General features: G+C 36.4%; 1 protein-coding gene across 7 annotated transcripts in view; it reads right to left on the reverse strand.

Annotated features, from left to right (window-relative positions):
- The window catches only part of LOC147010865 (teneurin-3-like), a 307,484-nt gene that overhangs the window by 106,412 nt on the left and 180,204 nt on the right, over window positions 1-20,868 (reverse strand). For 6 of the 7 annotated variants that reach the window (XM_085860654.1, XM_085860652.1, XM_085860653.1 and 3 more), the window contains exon 21: window positions 20,611-20,631. The exons of the other annotated variant lie outside the window; for it this stretch is intronic. In XM_085860654.1, the coding sequence (XP_085716780.1) occupies window positions 20,611-20,631 (21 nt within the window). The remainder of the gene's footprint in view (window positions 1-20,610; window positions 20,632-20,868) is intronic. 7 annotated transcript variants of the gene reach the window in all.

The following is a 20,868-nucleotide window of genomic DNA, read 5'->3' on the forward strand; positions in this document are numbered from 1 at the left end:
TCAACTCCTTCCTCATCCCTTACTATCCTTGAATCGCTTACACCCCATAGAATATTATACATATATTCATCAGGATTTCTTGTTATTCCTGTATCCAAAATAATTTTTTTACAACAGGAAACCAATAAAATTTCTTTTGAATTTCTAAAAGAGCCTTACCTTTTCTTAACTTTATAATTTTTTCATTATTTAACATTCTAATTAAATCTAAAGTTGTCGGTTTATCAACATCAGCATAATGCCAATCTTTTATTGAAAATACCTCATTCTTATGTTGTAGAACATATTTATTAAAATACCGAATACCCTTTTCTTGAAGGTATGCTTGGACACAGAAATGATAATTTTCTTGAAGCCTTCTTGCTGTCATTTATGTATTAGAAATATATGTTAGAACAATATTATGGCACGAAACACCTCCCCATCTTCCCATAGTTAAATCATTTTGTATTTCCTTACTTATTATATATAATCCTGTTTTTTCTGTTTTCATGAGATAAACAAGGGCAAAACCATTATTATATTTACCCTTATTAAATTCTTTTATTTGTTGTTTACTAATCGTAGCCCCACAAAACTCATTCTCGATACCAAGTGGATAATATTCTTCCTTACGAGACTGATTTAATTGTTCCAGGTCTTCGAGGTTAATTTTCAGGTCAGGTCAGGTATGGGAGCATGTGCCAGAACAGCGCGTCGCTGCGTCCACTTTCCGCCGGTACTCCAGGGGCCTCCGTCTGGCCATCCCCCAGGCAGATGCCAGGCCCATCCCCATCTCCTTGAGATGATGGTCAACCTGCTGCAACCATGAGGCACGTGGTCGGCCCACTGGCCTCCTCCACTCATGAGACTCCCTCGCTGAGAGAATCTGGTGAGCAGGATCAGCGTCAGGAAAATGAGCCACATGTCCATACAGCCGCAGCTGACGCTCACGGACTATGCAGGTAACAAATCTCATCCGAGTCTCTCTCAGCAACCGCTCGTTGGACACAAAATCCGACCAGCGATAGCCAAGGATTCTCCGAAGAGACCTGGTACCAAAGGAATTAAGTCTCCGTCTCAGATCCTTGGTCAAAGTCCAAGTCTCGCACCCATAGAGCAAGACTGGAAGTACCAAGGACCTGAAGACTCGGACTTTCGTCCTCCCGCACAGGTACCGGCAGCGCCACACCCCATGATCCAGTGAATCCATGACTCCCCAGGCCCGACCCAGACGTCTATTGACCTCCGGCTCACAACCTGCGGAGACATGAATATCACTGCCAAGGTAAGTGAATCTATCCACGACCTCAACATCCTCACCACAAACAGACACAGACAGGACAGCAGCATCCAAGATGTCACCGAAAGCCTGGATCTTTGTTTTGACCCAAGAAATCCGTAATCCCAACGGCTCCGACTCCTCATTCAGCACCTCGAGGGCCCCCAAGAGGATGTCTAAAGTCTCCGCAAAGATGACTGCATCATCTGCAAAATCAAGGTCCGAGATCTTGACATTGCCAAACGATGCACCGCAACTTGATCTCTCCGACATCCTCCCAAAAATCCAGTCCATACAAGTGCTGAAAAGTGTGGGGGCAAGTACACACCCCTGACGAACTCCAGTAACAACTGGAAATAAGTCAGAGATGGTACCACCACACTTCACAGCACTCTCAGTACCAGAGTAGAGTTCAGACATCAGATCGATCAGTTTTGGTGGCACCCCACGAAGACCAAGAATCCTCCAGAGGACATCCCGATTCACTGAATCGAACGCTTTACAGAGATCAACATAGGCTGCAAGCAGCCCCTGCCGAAACTCTCGTCTGCGTTCGGTGAGGACACGAAGTGCAAGGATACGGTTAATCGTTGACCTCTTTGGTGTAAAGCCTGACTGCTCTGGACGCTGGTGCTCAAGCAGATGGTGGCGAACCCTATCAAGAATTATCCGAGCAAAGACCTTGCCCGGCACTGAGAGCAGCGTCACCCCTCGGTAGTTGTTGCAGTCTTGGCGATCACCCTTCCCTTTCCAGAGAGGGACAACAAGGCCCCTCTTCCAGTCAGTTGGGATGATGCCTGTGTTCCAGGCAGAGCACAAAACTGCATGCAACGACGCGAGTGCAGCATTTCCACCAGCCTTGAGAAGTTCGGCATGGATGCCACAGATCCCTGGAGCTTTGCCCCGTTTCAACTGGTTCACCGCAGCCCGTGTATCCACAAGCGATGGTGGACCACAGTTGATTCGAGGGTCAGCAACAGGTATTGTAACACCCTTGACGTCCAACTCGACAGCTGGGGGATCAGCCTGGTACAACCGCTCAAAGTAACCAGCCCAGCGGGCCTTCACTTCAGACTCCTCTGTCAAGAGCCTACCACTCTCTGCTCGAACTGCAGTGCTCCGAGGGATGGGCTTGGATGAACGTAATGCGCGAATTCCCCTGTAAGCGGGACGAGAATCACCTGTCCACAGGTGATGCTCTACCCCCTCACAGATTCCTCGCACATAGGCCTCCTTGTCCACCCTCAGTGCACGTACAGTTTTACGCCTCAGCTCCCTGAACAGCTCAGCTCTGCCATTCAGCCTGGCCCTGCGACTCTGGTCAATGGTATCCAGTGTCCCTTGAGAGACAAAATTCTTCTTTGCCCTGCGGTGAACTCCAAGGCATCCACCGGCAACATCAAGGACGGTGGTCTTGAAGGTGCTCCACAACTCTTCAGGACCCCCCAAAGCACCCAGACCCCCAAGTGTCCACTCAGCCTGTTCGCAAACTCCTCAGCTACTCTCTCATCCCTGAGCTTGGCAACATCCAGCCTAGGCTGGGATGGTACCATTCTCCAGGATTTAAGGTGCAGCTTTAGAGTTGCTACAACAAGCCTGTGGTCAGTATTGAGGAACTGAGCACTCCGGTAGACCCTGCAGTTCTGGATCATCCTCCAACGACCGTCAATGAGGACATGGTCAATCTCCTTTGCCACACCGCCAGCGTTGGAATACCAAGTCCAGCGATGAGCTTGCGGGCGCTGAAACCATGAACCAGCCACCCTAAGTCCATGACTTCTTGCAAAGTCAAGGAACTTAGTGCTATTCTGGTTCATAGTTCCTGACCCATGGGGACCAACACACACCTCATAACCATCCCTATCAGTTCCAGTCGATGCATTGAAATCCCCCAAGACTAGAAGTGTATCTCGTCTGGGGCACTGATCAACCACAGACTCGAGTGTGGCGTAGAATGTGTCCTTCACGGTAAGATCACTCGCCTCAGTCGGAGCATAAATAGAGACCAGGGAAATGACACCTAAGGAGTGACGAATCCTTAATCTCATAATACGCTCGTTGACCGGTGTTACCTCAATTATCATTGGGGTCAGCTTATTGGACACAGCTACAGCAACTCCTTGGGTATGGTAACCATCAGAGCGACCAGACCAATAGTAGGTGTAACCACCCACCATTATCTCGCCGCAATCCGGTCTCCGAACCTCAGAGAGAGCTGCAATCCCGATGTCCAAACGCTTGAGCTCAGATGATAACAGAGACAGGTGATCATCCTCTCTTAGGGATAGGACATTCCAGGCACCCACCCGAAGGGACCGCCTCAGGTTAACCCAAGGAGACCGCCGTCTGGTGGACGACACCTCAGCACCACTCCGACACACTCTCCCGCAATCTGACCCAGGGATGTTACCCCGTGGTTTCCCTCCTATCAAAGATTGGGGGTCCCGAAGGCTTTGCCCCAATCCCATCATCCGGTGAGCTGCCCTGCGAAGGGAAGCTGCACAGGAGGTACTCCCACGGAGTGGGTTTTCAGATTTTTTTGCGTTTTTGCGTTTTGCGGAATGAAGCGTTTTACGGTGGCTGGAGTGCAAATCCTGCCACCAACCTCCTAATAAGAAGTAACCCAACTGCAGGAGGACGTCCGCAGACACAGTTGGGCACTAGATATGGATGGCCGTTGGCTCACAAGGAGCTCCTCCGCCCTTTGACAGGTTTTGTTTTTAATCCTGCTGGGTGTCCATATCCAAACACCCTCCTCACCAGAAAACCTGGTGGGGGAGACGGTTTAGTCGCCGACAACCCGACCATGGAACAGGTTAGTACAGGTTTACATGGTACCTGTAGCAGGTCACAGATCGAACCTGACCTGACAAAAATTTAATTTTTTAATTTAAGTTAATTTTAAATGACCAATTATACCCTAAATCATTCATATCATACCCCCATTGTTCTATTCTCATACAAACGATACGCCCTTCTTTATAAAAATTTATTTTAATTCGAACTGTGAATTCTGTATGACCTGGAGATAATATCAACACTTCTGTATCTTTGGAATACACGGCTGTTTTATTTAAGGATATATATTGTGATAAATCGCTTAATCTCACCAAGTCATTCGCGTCAGTCGGGCTTGGATAATTTTTTAATTTATAAGCATTTTTCATGTTAATATTTTTGGTTATATTATATTTATGTCGTTCAGCCTGTGCCTTTGTGTAATAATTTGATAAGTCAATATCCAGTTCTTGAGATACACCAAAGATAGAACCATCTTTACCAACATAAGTCATTTATATTAGATTAAAAATAATATCATAAAATTTTTTATTTTTGTTGAGTTGAAATAACACATATAGGCATAATTGGCCACAACACTTGGAATTTAATTCTTGGACTTGAAATGTTTGATAAACACCATTCTGTAAGAATTTTATGACTTCAACAGGTGGTGGAAGACCAAAACTATCAAAATAATATTTGTCTTGACTATTAAAAATACAAACCCAATGAGAACCGTTCCCATTATTATCTTCTAAGTTCATAATAATATTCTTTGTATGTTTCGGCACATTTGTTAATTCATCTCTCATACAAATAACCACATTATGAATTTTTAATTTCTTACAATATTTGACAAGTTGTAAATTTGATGTTGTATTCTTTCCAAATTCTTTCAACCACTCATCAATGCTCATTTATTTATTAGAAAGATATAATCCATTACCTCTTTTCGTTAATTTTACACCTGCTTGTGCTATAGAAGAAAGCATATCTCCAACTAGCAATCTCGCTTTATCAGGCAGACCTTCAAGTTTTTCAGCAAAATCGACAATTACACCACTTCCACTAATTTGTTTCTCCAACTCTTTGTTATGTCTTTCCAATTCTTTTTGAGCCTGGAGTTGAGCCTTCCTTTCGTTGGCAGTTTTCACCGCTGTTGAAATACCACCCGTCAATGCTCCAACCGCACTTAAACCAGCAAATAAAGGAATTAGAAATGGGAGAAATCCTCCACTCGTCTCTCTTATTGAATATTTTTTCAACATTGGTTTTGTCATTTTAATTTTAAGTGAGCCAGTGTCATTCAAGATTTTAACCTGTTCTCTTGTGAGAAAAACATCAATTCTTACTGCTCCTTTTCTCTGAATTGTATTAACGTTAATCGTACAAGGCTTTTGATTTTGAACACAAGATGATAGTTTATGAAGATTGATTTGATTAACATATACCCCAGTTGGTACTTTGCCACTCATTTATTTAACAAAAAATTATGTGAGACTAATCATCACACCATTATCTGTATTAATCTGCAATTCTGTTTCTTCCAAAAGCAAACAATATGTATCAACTTCTTCACTCTCTCCTCTTTCAATGTATAGGGAAGTATCCACTCGATTAGACTTTATAGTTTCCTTTTGAGCGCCCAGGTCAAATGCATAGATTGTATACAAACTTTTAAATGCTGTCATATCCAAAATAGGTTCTTTATTTCCATTACTTTCACACACCTTTTGGTAAGACTTGTATGCTTCAGCAAAATCATTTTTTTCCCAATTAATTTCCAATCTATCTCGTGGGTAAAATGTTCCATCTAGAGAAACGCGAAGTTGTTTCACCTTAGCATTATCACTCAATGCATTATTCTTATCAGTCGCAGTATCACCATCTGGCTTTTTAAAAATGATCCACAGATATCGTGGCTTTCCTTCCAGAACACCCAAATTCCACGTGTAAGTAGTTTGATTGAGTTTAACGTGTTGACATCTTCTTTTGAGGTATGATACACTGAGTGGTTTCTTTGAGTTAAGTCTTCGATTCAACATCTCTTCTGTTTTAAGATTAGGAGTATATTCACTGATATACCAACTCATTTCCTCAATTACAAATTTATTCTGATCACCAAAAGCACTACCAACACCAAAAAGCAATCGATTTTCATTATCATTCCTTTGTAGTTGAAATCTAATTTTAAGGCCATACAGAACTTTATCATGATCACAAAATCCAAATATACCTTTAAGAGGAACTGCCACAGTAAAACTATTTTCTGCTTTTGTATCATCATTATACATTCCTTTCCTTTGAGTATACCCAGGGTCTGTGTTTGTTCCCGTTGACATATCAGGAATAAAACCTTTGACAGACCCCTTTCCCATTCTATCACTGAATGTATAGAGTGTAAATTTTATCATTTCAGATACAGCAGAGACATAATCAACCGCTTCAACTTCTTGTGTTCCAATATACAAACGCACACTATCAAACATTTTCCAGAAGAAATCATTTACAAGTGTAGCGTTTGTGTTATTCCCAGCCTTAGTGAATTTAAATTTACACAACAAGAAACTTTCGGAGAGATTCAAATAGGTTTGTTGATTATTTATTTCAAAACTTTTTGTACCATTCGTATTCCAGTCTGTTCCAGTTATTGCATTTACCTTGAAGTAATCTTCTTTTTAGTGGAGTTTGAGATAATAATAGTATCATCCAAATCATAGATACTATCAATTGCTTCCATACTTGTATTTATTTAGGAAAAAAAGATGTTAAAACTTTTGAAACCCTGATCCAAGTATTTGAATTATTTTCTGTCGTTCTTGGGGGACAACTGAGTTTTGCCTTTCTTAATTTCTTTTATTGCTTGTAATTTATGAGATTCCTTCTGGGCATCTTTTATACTCTTTACAGCACCTGCAACATTTCCCACAGCAGAAGCAGTTGAACCAATTAGATCTTTATGTTTAAGAATAGTTGAACCAATACCCATGAGAGTATCAATTATCCCATCTCCTCTAAATTGATGCCCAACACCCCTTTGTCTCTTAGGTTTATAGTATCCTCTACCAAGATACATACCTTCACCCTTGTAGTATGGGGAAAGGAACATCCCATCCCCTGTAATTATTTTATATTTTCCCAACTCGTGTTTCCTCACAATAACCATCGTATTTATTTATTGGAAAACTTCACGTAGGTGAATTCTGATGGATATAACTTCTCCATTAAAAGAAATCACACGATTATCTTGGTCGGTTATCCTAAAATTTACTCTGTGTATGGTTTTTCCTGACACAGGTAGATAAACCAAATTTTTGGGTTCCATATTGAATTTATAACCAATTGGGGTTGAGTATGCGCTGAATGAAAATATTGTATTTGTTTTTTCCCATCATTATAAGCACCATCAATCAAATCACAGTGAATTAACACCGAATTTATTCCTGAGGATATTTGAATGACATTATCACTGTAAAACGTCCCATTAGTTTCAATCTTTTTGAGGAGAAACCCAATAACTCTCTAAATGAATTATCAATTGTGAAATCAACCTTGTAGTTATTTTTAACTTTAATCGTTGATTTTGAAGTATGTTTTTGAATGTTTATAACAATATTTTTTGGTTCATCACCCTGTTCTTTCATAAGACGAGCAATTTCGGAAGATATTTGAGAAATCTCATATGCTCCGGGTGAGACTGTTATCGTTTTGTATCCACTTCCTGGATTATAACTAAACTTGTCATTTTTCTCGGTTATATTAAATAAGGTATTATAAGTTTCCATGGACAATAAAGATGCCTCATATTCTTTTGTTGTGTCAAGTTGTAGTGGGTATGGGAATGAAGATGTGTGGTCGCTTGTTGTGAAATTGAAACTAAGGATTGTGCTTCTCATCTTATTTAATATGAGATAAAATGTCTTTATATTGATATTTATTAATTATTTTCATGTTCATCAACTCGTCTAAAATGGCTGATGCTTCATTAAAACAATTGTTATTTCCAGCCTTCTTACTGCCTAACAACAATAACAGTCTATTAACTAATTGCGATGGGTCATTTGGAAGAAAACTAACACCTGAACCAAGGATACTTAAAGCCTGAATAATGTGTTTCTCCTTCTCATTCTTCCTACTTTTACCAGAAAGAATAACCTTATAATTTAGAGTGTTCAGCAGATCAATATATACTCTATCATCATTATTTTCCATATCCAATGGTTTATCAATATACTTTGATTCATCCCTCACAGTTGAACCTAATCTTCCATCTTTTGTGAGAAGAAACATTAATCTTGGAGTTAGTTTAACAGGGGGTTGAGCAGAACCCAAGAACCTTAATTCATCATTAAATATCAATACCTTTTCTTGAACAAGATGAAATATTGCTGATTGTTCTGTTGGAATGAGTCCTGCTTTGGTTTTTGAATCCGCTGAATATTCATTGTTTTGAAGAGCATTCACAATATAATCAGGGGGTCGATTAATCTCTTCCAGTTGTTGAAATAAACCTTCATCATCATATTCTAATTCTCCTAAATGCTCTAATTCTTCCTCCGTCATTTGACTGAAATCTTTTAACATTTGAAGTTTTTTAGGAGTATATTCTACCGTGGGAAATGTGGAAACATCTTTCATTTTTCCTTGGGAAGTTTTTAAAAGTGGTTTAAAAAATTTCTCTTGTTTTCTTTCAAATGCTTCTTCGCCCGTTAGTTTCTGTCTGCGTTTCTTCTTTATGTCTTCCTGCTGTTTTACAACTTTTGAAACCAACTCTTGATGTTCCCTAAATCTTCTTGCTCTTTCTTTCGCATCCATTTATTTATTGAAAAATATCATTTAATATCTCATCTTGTTTCACAACAATATATTTATATTTTTCAGTCGTGTGTTTCATGTAATCCCCAAATTCCTTTTTACTACATAATGTAGAACAATTGTCTCTCCAAAAATTGTTTATATCTATTGAATTTAACTTGAATAAAATAAAAGTATTAGCATTGTTTCTGATGGAACGACGAGGAAGCTGAAAGTACGATTGACTAAGATAAATACAATTACAAGAAGAATGTCTCCCTCTTGTGTAGTAGCTGTCCATTACCGTTTGGTTTCTCTCATTAACACAATCATCAAAGATAACGAGGTTCTTTTTGGATTTATCCAAATCTTGGGGAGACGGTATATCATCCGTATTATCACTCAGAATACAAGTTATCGGTTTTGATTTCTTTTTACATCTCTGTGTATCACAAAATAGTTGTATTATATCTTCAATGTTAAAATCATTTAGGTTTTTTTGAAGTTTAAATAAACCGATTATATCTTCTTTTGAAGACCAGCATTAAAACCTTGTGAGAGTAGTTGATACTCTGGTTGAAAACTCGACTTTGTGAAAATTATTAAATTATCATAATCTAAAAAGTTGGGAGTGAGGAGCATCTTTAAAAGTAAGCAGGTTTTTCCACATCCACTTGAACCAACTATGAGGCATCTTAATGAATTTGGGAGATTTTTATGGTTGTCAAATTTTATCTTATTTTCCCAAATAGGTAAAAAATCATTCATTTATATATTTGGAAAACAGGTTATTTAATTTATTCTTGGCTTTTTCGAAATTCTATATTTTATCCTAAGTTCAGGTTTAATTTCAAGATAATCCATTATTTTATTTATGCAATATCTTGTGTTGATATTTCCCTGAAAATCACATCCATGAATAAGATATAACAACAATCCTTTGAACATTTCTCTAATACGTTCAGTTTCTTCCCTTGTAAGGAAAGGTGTGTTCTCACCCTCGTTCTTTACATTCATTTCTCGAATCAATCTTGTAAAGTAATTCATTTTTGGTGTAAATCTAAAAGAATTATTTTCCTTTTTATATTTTTGATTATCATTAATTAGAAGATAATCACAGAATATACATTGTTTATAGGCTTTTGACTCTGTGTTTAATCCCCGTCTTTCACACGCAGGACAATTCTCAAATTTGTCATATGGAGAATCATGGAATTCAAGAGGCTCAAAATCGAGTAAACTATTCATATTTATAAAGTAAAACTTTACTTAAACTGAAATTCATCTTCGATATCATCTTCGATACTTTCAGAATCATCTATACTTTCATAACTATCATTTGAACACAAACTCTCGGTGTCATAACTATCGTTTGAATGCAAACTCTCGGTATCATAATCACTCTCATAATCTTCAAAATCTTCAGTTGAATATTGGCTCATTTAATTAGTAGAAAAAGCATTACCATCGATATCGATATACATTTTTTCATTAACAGATTCAACTGCTACATTTTTTATATTAAAGGTAATTTTAAAATGATCCTTAACTACAATTGAACGAAATGTCATTTCACCTGATATATTAACATCCTTTATTTCATCAGGATTTATATCTTTAGGGTTGTTGAAAAAAATACAAATTTCTCCTTGCATATTACAGATGGTCTTATCTTTTCTTTCTAAAGCTTCATCCATAAGGTTTTTATTTTTTGATACCTTTTCTTGTTTCATTGCTTTTTCTAGTTTTGAATATATTGCCAGAAGGAGAGGAGAAACTTTTGTTAGAGATACCTTAATTGATGTTCTTCCAGGTATACTAAAAGCCCTTCCACTGAAGTAAATTGAAGAACTCATCATATCCACCATAATTGTTTTTATCCAATAGTTGTTATATTTATCTTTGTTCAATTTTACATCCTTGACATATTTCTCAGCATCTTTAACAAATGAAGAGATTGATTGAAACTTGTCTTTTGTGTCTTGAAACATTGTATTTATTAAGTGAAAAAGTTGGAGGATAAAATGGTTTTAAGCACAGATTCACCTGTAAAATAAACGAAATTTTCATCAAGAAAATTTTAGTTTAAGCACAGATTCACCTGTAAAATAAACGAAATTTTCATCAAGAAAATTTTAGTTTAAGCACAGATTCACCTGTAAAATAAACGAAATTTTCACCAAGAAAATTTTAGTTTAAGCACAGATTCACCTGTAAAATAAACGAAATTTTCATCAAGAAAATTTTAGTTTAAGCACAGATTCACCTGTAAAATAAACGAAATTTTCATCAAGAAATTTTTAGTTTAAGCAAAGTTTTATTATATAAATATGGTGAATACAACATACTGTGATGTTTGTAATCACGAATATAAACATTATAGAAAACACCTCCGAACCAACAAACACACATTTAATCTATTTCACAAAATATCCCCTCTTGAGTTGGAAAGAAAACATTGTGATACCTGCTCAAAGGATGTTTTGAAGAGTAGTTATAATAGGCATCTTCAATCACAAAAACACAAGAAAAATGAGTTTAAAGTAAAGGGAGACTATTATATTGAAAACACTGATGGGGCATTTAAAGGGCATATAAAAATAAGGATTTTTCAATTTGGAGAACCCGGTCCATCATCAATAATTGAATCAATTGAAATAGTGAAACCTGATGTTGAAAAATTTAGTAGAAAAACATTAAAAGAAATGAAAACTTTAAAGTTTTATATGGGAGTGAAAATGAATATGAAAAGACAAGATGAAGAACAAACTCCTTATATGAGGACAGATCTTCATTTTATAACATCATTTCAAGATTTTTTGAATAGTGGGGTTTATGAAGAACTATCAAGACAAGAGGAGGATGTTGATAATACAGTGGTAGGAAGTGGATTCAATATTAAAAAATCATCTTTTTAGATGTACACATTCTAAAATCAAACCCTCTTAAAGCTTCTTCTTATATTGAATTACCAAAAGAAATAAAACGAAAGAAGGCAGTTGTTAATATTAAGAATAATGATAATAAATGTTTTCTCTGGTCTGTTCTTGCTCACTTACATCCACCAAAATGTAATTCAGAAAGAGTAAAACAATATATGAAATATGAGAATACCTTGGACATTAAAGATTTTAATTTCCCAATGCCACTAACAGATATTCCTAAATTTGAGAAAAAGAATAATCTTTCTATTAATGTATATGGATTAACGGATACAAACAAAGTTCAAATATTAAAAATTTCAAACAACTTTAAAAATGAAGAAACACACATTGATCTTTTATATTTTAGTGTTGGAAATAATTCACATTACACATACATCAATAATTTATCAAGATTAATCTCTTCTCAGGTATTCAGAACAGCAAACAAAATATATCCTTGTAAGCGATGTCTTAATTCATTTCATACAAAAGAACGATTAGAACAACATTCAAAATATTGTAGTAATCATAAATCAGCTGTAATTACAATGCCTAAACCTGGTGAAAAGATTTCTTTTGAAGATTATAATAAATATATCATGCACCCATTTGTGATATACGCTGATTTTGAATGTATCCTTAAAAAGATAAATACTGCTTCTCCTAATCCAAAAGAACCATATACAAATAAATATCAAAAACATATTCCTTGTGGTTTCTGTTATTATATCAAATCATCTGTTGGAGAAAAGTATAATAAACTTGAACAGTATAGTGGAAAAAATGCTTCACAAGAGTTTGTAAAACGATTAGAAAAGGATTGTATAAGACTAAGTAAATTAATGAAAGAAACAAATGAACCGATGAAATTAACCATAGAAGAAAAATTAGAATTTAGAAAGAACAATATCTGTCATATTTGTGAGGAGGAAATTGAGGAGTCTAAAGTTAGGGATCATTGCCATCTTACTGGTAAATATAGAGGCCCCGCTCATTCCTGTTGTAATCTTAATTATAAATTACCTTCTTTTATTCCAGTCTTTCTTCACAACAGCGCCAACTATGATACACATCTATTTATAAATGAACTTTCAAAAACACCAGGGAATGTTTCTGCCATAACAAACACAAGTCAAAAGTATATTTCATTTACAAAAATGATATTCACAAAACCTATAACTCGTATTCGGTTTCTTGATTCTTACAAGTTTATGGGAACACCACTAGCCAACCTCGCATCAAATCTAAGCTCCACGGGCTCTTTTCCAAATCTTAATTAATTCTTTCCAAAAGAGGAAATTCTAACTAAAGAGGAAATTCAGATTAAAGAGAGAATTCAAAGTAAAGAGGAAATTCTAATTAATGAGGAAATGAATGAAGAAATTCTTACTGAAGATGAAATTCTAATTATACAGAAAATTCGAACAAAGAATGAAATTCTAACTAAAGAGGAAATTCTGATTATAGATGAAATTCTGATTAAAGAAGGAATTCTAACTAGAGAGGAAATTGAAACAAGGAATGAAATTCAAAGTAAAGAGAAAATTCTTACAAGTAAGGGAATTTATCCTTATGGTTATATGGATTCATTCATGAGATTTAAAGAAACACAACTTCCTTCAAAAGAAAGTTTCTATAATAACCTTTATGAAGAAGAGATAAGTGATAAGGAATATAAACACGCACAAGAAATTTGGAAAATATTTAAGATAAAGAACCTTGGAGAATATCATGATTTGTATCTAAAAACAGATGTTTTATTGTTAGCTGATGTGTTTGAAGCTTTTAGATCACTCTGTCATAATAAAAATTGTTATGGATTAGATCCTGCCCACTATTTCACAGCTCCTGGTTTAGCTTGGAGTGCAATGTTGAAAATGACAAAACAAGATATAGATTTAGTCAGTGATGTAGATATGCTTTTGATGATTGAGAAGTCTAAGAGAGGTGGAATATCACAAGTATGTTCAAAAAGATATGCTAAAGCAAATAATAAATATCTTCCAAATTATGAGAGTGAAAAAGATAGTAATTATTTGATGTACTTTGATGCTAATAATTTGTATGGATGGGCAATGTCTCAATCTCTGCCTTATGGTAAATTAGAGTGGGTGGAAGAAAAGGATTATGAAAAGGCTTTGATGAATATTGTTATTTCTTCTCAAGAGAAATTGAATGACAAAGAAGAAGGTTATTATTTTGAAGTTGATTTGAAGTACCCGAGTGATCTTCATAATAAGCATAAAGACCTTCCTTTTGCATGTGAGAAAGAAACCCCAAAGAAAGAATGGTTCAGTGATTATCATAAAAGTTTTAATATTAAAGGCAAATCAACAGAAAAGTTATTAACAACATTCTATGATAAAGAGGGATATGTTTTGCATCAAAGGAACTTGAGACAATATTTATCTGCTGGGTTGAGAGTAGCTAAAATTCATAGAGTTTTAAAATTTAAACAAAGTCCTTGGATGAAAAAGTATATTAAATTCAATACAGATATGAGAACAAATACAAAAGTAAAATTTGAAGGGGAATTCTATAAATTGATGAATAATGCTGTCTTTGGAAAGACAATGGAGAATGTTAGAAACAGGCAAAACATTAGATTTGCAACATCTTGGAAAGAAGCTTCTAGATTGATAAATAAACCAAGTTTTGAGAGAGAAGAGGTTTTTTCAGAGAACTTTTCTGCTATTCATATGAAAAAGGAAAGTATTGTCATGGATAAACCAATTTATATTGGAACAGCAGTTCTTGATTTATCAAAGATATTGATGTATGATTATTTGTATAATGATTTAAAGAAAGAGTATGGTGAAAATGCTTCATTGTTGTATATGGACACCGATAGTTTTATTCTAGATATAAAAACTGACGATGTTTATAAGGATATGAAGAAAAACATTGGAGTATATGATACAAGTAATTTTAGTAAGAAGAGTGAGTTATTTTCAAAAAAGAATGAAAAGGTTATTGGTAAGTTTAAGGATGAGTTGGGTGGAAAAGTAATGAGTGAGTTTATTGGATTGAGAGCAAAGGCATATGCTTATAAGTATGGTGATCAGATTGATAAAAGGTTAAAGTGAATAAAGAAATATGTAATAAAGAAATCAATAACTTTTAGAAATTATTATAATTGTTTGATGAATAAGAAAGAAGAATATAGGAAAATGAATACAATAAGAAGTTATAAACATAAGATATATAGTGAAGAAGTAAATAAAAAGGCATTAGGAGCCTTTGATGATAAGAGATTTATTTTAGATAATGGAATAGATTGTGTTCCATATGGATATTGTATGATAGAGTGTATAAAATAGATTGTGTTCCATATGGGTATTGTATGATAGAGTGAATAGAATAGATTGTGTTCCATATGGACACAAGTTTTAACGATGGGAAGATGGGTTAGGGTTTTTAAGGGCTTCCGCCGCGTTTTTCACAATATATAAATGGTCGAACCAAGTATTAGTCAAACTAAAGAGTGGAGAAAATCTCAGTCTTGGTATATAAATGGAAAACATAATGAATGTGAAAAATATCAAATAAGTCTTATTGAAAAAATATCTAAAACAAAGGTAAATAAAACAAATATGCGAATCAATTTAAAAACCAATAAGTTAGAGGATGTAAAGAAAATAATAAATATGTTTGAATGGACTGAAAAATTTGATGGTTATCAATTGAACAATGGAAAAATAATTTACTACAATATCAAAATGATATGCAACTCAGGAGGTGGTCAGATGAGATCATTAAGAGAAGTTTATCATTTCGTAATGGCACAAAAGGGGTATCTTAAAAAATATAAAGATTCAAATGTTTTGTTTTTCAATATTTTAGATGGGGATTATTGTGCAAAGAAAATTAAACTATTGAAGGAATTTGAGAATGAACAAATGTTTATAGGTTCAATGAGTGAGCTAAACAATATGCATTGGTTATTTGATAAAGAGTGTCCCGGGGCTTAGGCGTTTCAGATATTTCTTTCGAATCACCTTTAACAAATCTTTATCTTGTTGTATGGGTTATTTGAATAGAGAGCCCCTAGGTTAAAAGGGGAAATAAAAAATGACCGTTTTTACAGCCATTTTTCCCTGCTGTGCAGGGGTTTGGCTTTTTCTTGAGGCAATGTTTTATGGCCGGATGCCCTTCCTGACACCAACCCTGGTCGCCTCTTACGACACACAGGGATATGGTACACCTATTCTAACCGGGGCATACACCGGGACCAGTACACTGGCACTCATTTCGCCGACCTCGGAAGGATGGCAGGCTGAGTCAACCCCCTGGTGTTAATTCAGCAGCCAACGGGATTTGAACTCAGGACCCTGGGATCCCAAGCCGCCACCCTAACAACTAAGCCAACACCAGGCTCCAGGTTAAAAGGGGAGACAAATAAATATACCTTGGGCTAAAAAGGGGATTTATTTTTTCAGGGGAAAAAAAAGAAAAATTTCATTGCTGAAAATCCCCCATTCATTTACATGGGGAAAAGTGAGCCAGAACCAGTATTCTTACCCTACTGCCAGCGTATGCCGATTTGTGAAAATTTGTCTAAAACGCTGGTACACATTGAATACGTTATGGGTACGTTTTGTATACGTTAAGAGCACACTGAAAAACACTGCCATACGTCGTAGTACGCTGGCTTTAAACGTACTTTTGAGTTTTCCTCAAATTTTTTCATGCTTGAAATTTTACGACGTATGCCGGCGTTTGACTCACACGTTCCGCTACGCTGGCCATAAGTTGTAGGCAGGTTATGCGATCGTTGACACACGTCGAAACACGTTACTTGTAAGTTACTCATAAGTCGAAACACGTCGAGGTAATAATGTTTAGCGTACCCAAAACTTATTTCTAACCTATGAGTATCGTTTTGTAAGCACGCTACACGAACGTTGTTCACACTTTGCAACACGTTACTTGAAAGTACTACGACTACTACTACTACTAACATCGACATCATTAAATTCTCTAGAACTACTACTACTGCTACTACTACCACCACCATCGACATCACTAAATTCTCTCCAACTAAAACTACTACAACTACTAACATCGACATCACTAAATTCTCTCGAACTACTACTACTACTACTACTACTGCAACTGCTACTGACATTGACATCTACTCAACATGGAGTCTGGAACACTGACGGGTTCCTCTTCTGAAGCCCATTTGCATATACCAATTCCCCTAAACGCTGCCAATACGACATTATACGGTAGCTGTAAGTTAGAAACACGTTCAGTAAGTTTTGTGGTCGTCCGGAAGACGTCAATCAAATTAGTCTACATACGCCAATGTGCGTTTGAGATACGTTACACATATGTTCAAAGCACGCTACACATAGGTTCAAAGCACGCTACTAATAGGTTCAAAGCAGGTTACTCGGAGGTTAAAAATTAAGTTTCGGGTATGCTAAACATTACCTTGACGTGTTTCGACTTATGAGTAACTTACAAGTAAAGTGTGGCCGACGTGTGTAAACGATCGCGGAGCGTGCCGAGAACTTATGCCAGCGTATGCGGAACTTGTGAGCCATAGGTCGAGTACGTCGTAAAATTTTCAGCATGCTTGAAATTTCACGACGTACTAGACCTACCACGGAATATGGCAGCGTACTTCATTGTTTTTCAGCGTGCTCCTAACGTATACACAACTTACCCATACCGTATTCGACGTGTCCCAGCGTTTTAGACACATTTTTCATAGGTCGGCATACGCTGGCTAAATAGTCAAGGTGTGACTGTGATTGTGACACTTCCAATTTTCAGGCGGTTATGATTTAAATCGGCGTGCGGCAGGTTTTTAACAGAGAACGCCACGAGTTCGCGCGCTATGACTAAGTTAAACTATCGTTGGGCATAGGTTGTGAACGCCGACAACAGGCTAAGCATTCGTTGGTATAAGTTATCTTTAACAGAACGAAACGTTCTGTGTATGTTACTAATATGTTATGCATACAACCAACTCGTTATGAATATGACCAAAACGTTAAAAAAAACCTCAAAACTTCAGCGTACACCAACGTTTTACGTGCATTTTTATACGTTGCCATTGCTGGCTAAAACGTCAAGGTGTGACAGGGCCCTTACACACACTCATTTGAGGTGAGACGTCGACGAGCTCATCAGTGACGGGTACACTGCTCGTCCATAATAAGGGCGAAATATGGATCGACGGCTCTGCTTTCATTTATTCATGACCATAAGGGCGTACACCTCAGTTTGCAAAAACCTGAGTGCCACACAGACGCCATCCTAGTTTGGAGGTGATGTGTCGACATAGTTTACATGCATGACGTCACTGTCATGTTACATCTCGGGTCAGTGTGCTCCTTTCGTTTAATAATGATACATAAGAACAATGGCACATTATGAGAATAATAATGAAAATGATGATAATGATATGATACATTATGATAATGATAATAATGATAATAATAATGATAATATTGATACTAATAATAATAATTGATGATAATAGTAGATGGTAATGATACTGGGATGTGAGTACGTCTATTAATTACATACTATTGAAATGTGTGTACATCTATTAATTACAAACTATTGGAATGTAAGTATATCTATAAATCCATACAATTGGAGCGTGAGTACGTCTACTAATTCCACATTACAACGTATTAATTGTGTACTAATTACGTCTATTATTAATTACATAACACACCAGTACGCAAACACCACACAAAAGTCTTGGTGAGGGTCTGCAATCTCTGATTGCTCTTTCTAGTTTGATTTTGTAATCGAGATGTAAAGTTTTTTTTTTCCTGAGTCTTTCTTGTTCTTTTTGCTCTTTCTAATTCTATGCTGAATTCTCGTTTAGCCTAAACCTTACTGGTCAATGGTTACTACCTGTACTGAAATAACTCAGCACTGTCACATCTGTTCACAAAATTCTTCTTGTTAACCATAATTAAATTATCTCACTTTTTTTGTTGCTCCATTTGGACTTTTTTGTTTCCTTCATTCCTTTTTCATGAAAGTATCTATACTATAATATAGAATATATTTTCCATGTGAAGTTACACTACTTCGCTTCCTCTTTTGTTTTTTGGGTCGTTTTTGCCAATTCCAAAATTTCTGATAACTTACTCATTGTCTTCTGTTATTTGTTTTTGTTTATAAGTAGACTTGAATGATTTACAGGTGACATTTATTCATCAATTTAACCATCCAGGTGTGCAGTTTGTTCAGACTTACTCTTGTAAATGACAATGTGTCCAGCCAAATCAGATTTTATCGGCAATCCAACCTACACAAGAACAATTCCTCCTAAAAAACAAGAGAAACTCACCCATCGCAAAAAATAAATGTGTGATGTAAACTAGATAGAAACTAGATTATACCCATTGTAAAATCTATGGAAAGGGACGAACATCTGTACAGAGTTTGGCTGGTACTAGACCGTTTATTCAGGATTGGAGAAAAATAATGTTTGATGCCTTGTGCTTGTGGCAGAAAAACAATGACTTTCTGCCCTGAAAGAAAAGAAGCAGGGTCATTCTCACATAATTGACAGATTGATGTCACATGTCTTTAAGTGGCCTCATTTCATGAAATTTCAGGCATTTTCGGAGAAGTTATGGACCATATATCTTTTGCCCTGGGTAGCATTCAAATAATCCCATCGTTTGAGATCATAAAATTACAATTAATAGGAAAAAATGAATTTGTTCTCTCAGTCTGATGCAATTTTTGCAGTTACAATACCCACAGTACCATGTTCATGTCCCAAAAAAGGGTCAATAAATTCTCCGAATTTTACGAGAATTCATGTAGAGTTCCTTCTTAATTCAATATCTTCCGTATTAGAGTGTAAATACCGCCGAAACTGTACAAGTTTTGCAATACAGTGGATTTGGTGCCCGTCACTCAATTTCGTCATTACCGTAACAAAAACGCCCAACCGGTGAATGTTAGAACTGTGAGCCAATTAATCGATCACGTCAAGTGATTGTGACGTGGCGTTCAGTTCTTGTACCGCTATTTTAGAATTCTTTTTCAAGTTTGGTCGTGCAGTTTGGGTGCAAAAACTCCTCAAAAGTTGGCAAGGTGAGTATGCTTATTCAATTGCTCATTACCGTACATGCCCCATTGACCATACATCTGAATTTCAATAGATATTATGTACACTAATGTAGAGAATGCTTTTAGATGATAAAGCTTTTGACAATTCATGGTATATCTGCTTCCCGGTCTGGCCACGACGAGGCGTTGTATGTTGATTTCGTCATTACCTTAACATTTCGTCATTACGTCATTACCGTAACGTCATTACCTTAACGTATTAGTTTCATTACGGTCATGATGATTTGTGTTACGGGAATTATTTTTGCACTTGATGTCCACGATTTCTCATCAAACATGGTGATATTGATTTCTTATTGATGACAACTTTTTCTTATGTTTCTCAATAAACACGATGGAGATAGAATATTCTTGGCATCTTTGACGTCTCTCGAAAACATCATTGTCGGATATACAAGCCCTTTCATTTCCGTTACGATAATGACTCCACGGCCATAAAGCACTGAAATCGCGGTGAAAAATCGGCTAAATGAGAGGTAATTCAGCGCTGCTTTCATCAAATACACATGAAACTACGTCCCATTTGCCACATTCGGACCTGAAAATTTTAATCTTGTTCAAAGAATTTTCTAATGTTACCACCTCCTGATTCTGTCAGTTATGTGAGAATGACCCAGCAAACAAATTTCAATTTTGGAATTAAATGAAGAGCCCTCAATGCACCATGTAGAAATGAGTGGTGGATAAAAAGAAAGTGATAAACAATGGTTGAGAGAGTGAATGAAGCTTTACCTGTGCCTCAGATCTCTGTGCCTGAGACAGCAGCAGGGGAAGGGAGAGGAAAAGTCGAACAAGGAGAGATAACGAGTGAGTGAGGAGCACTGGAACAGATGTTTGTGGGATGTGATGTGGACACAGCCTTTATGACAAAGGAATGGAAGCAAGTGCAGGCAGGAAAATCATTTTGATACAGCTCTGTGACAATATACCATTTGTGCAGTCGCCGTGTTTTTCTGTGGGACGCAGGTATAATGCAAGGTATAGCCCTGT

The sequence above is a fragment of the Eptatretus burgeri genome, chromosome 16, assembly GCF_056783735.1.
Source record: "Eptatretus burgeri isolate ZD-2024b chromosome 16, Ebu_testis_v1, whole genome shotgun sequence".
In the NCBI taxonomy this organism is placed as follows: Eukaryota; Metazoa; Chordata; class Myxini; order Myxiniformes; family Myxinidae; genus Eptatretus; species Eptatretus burgeri.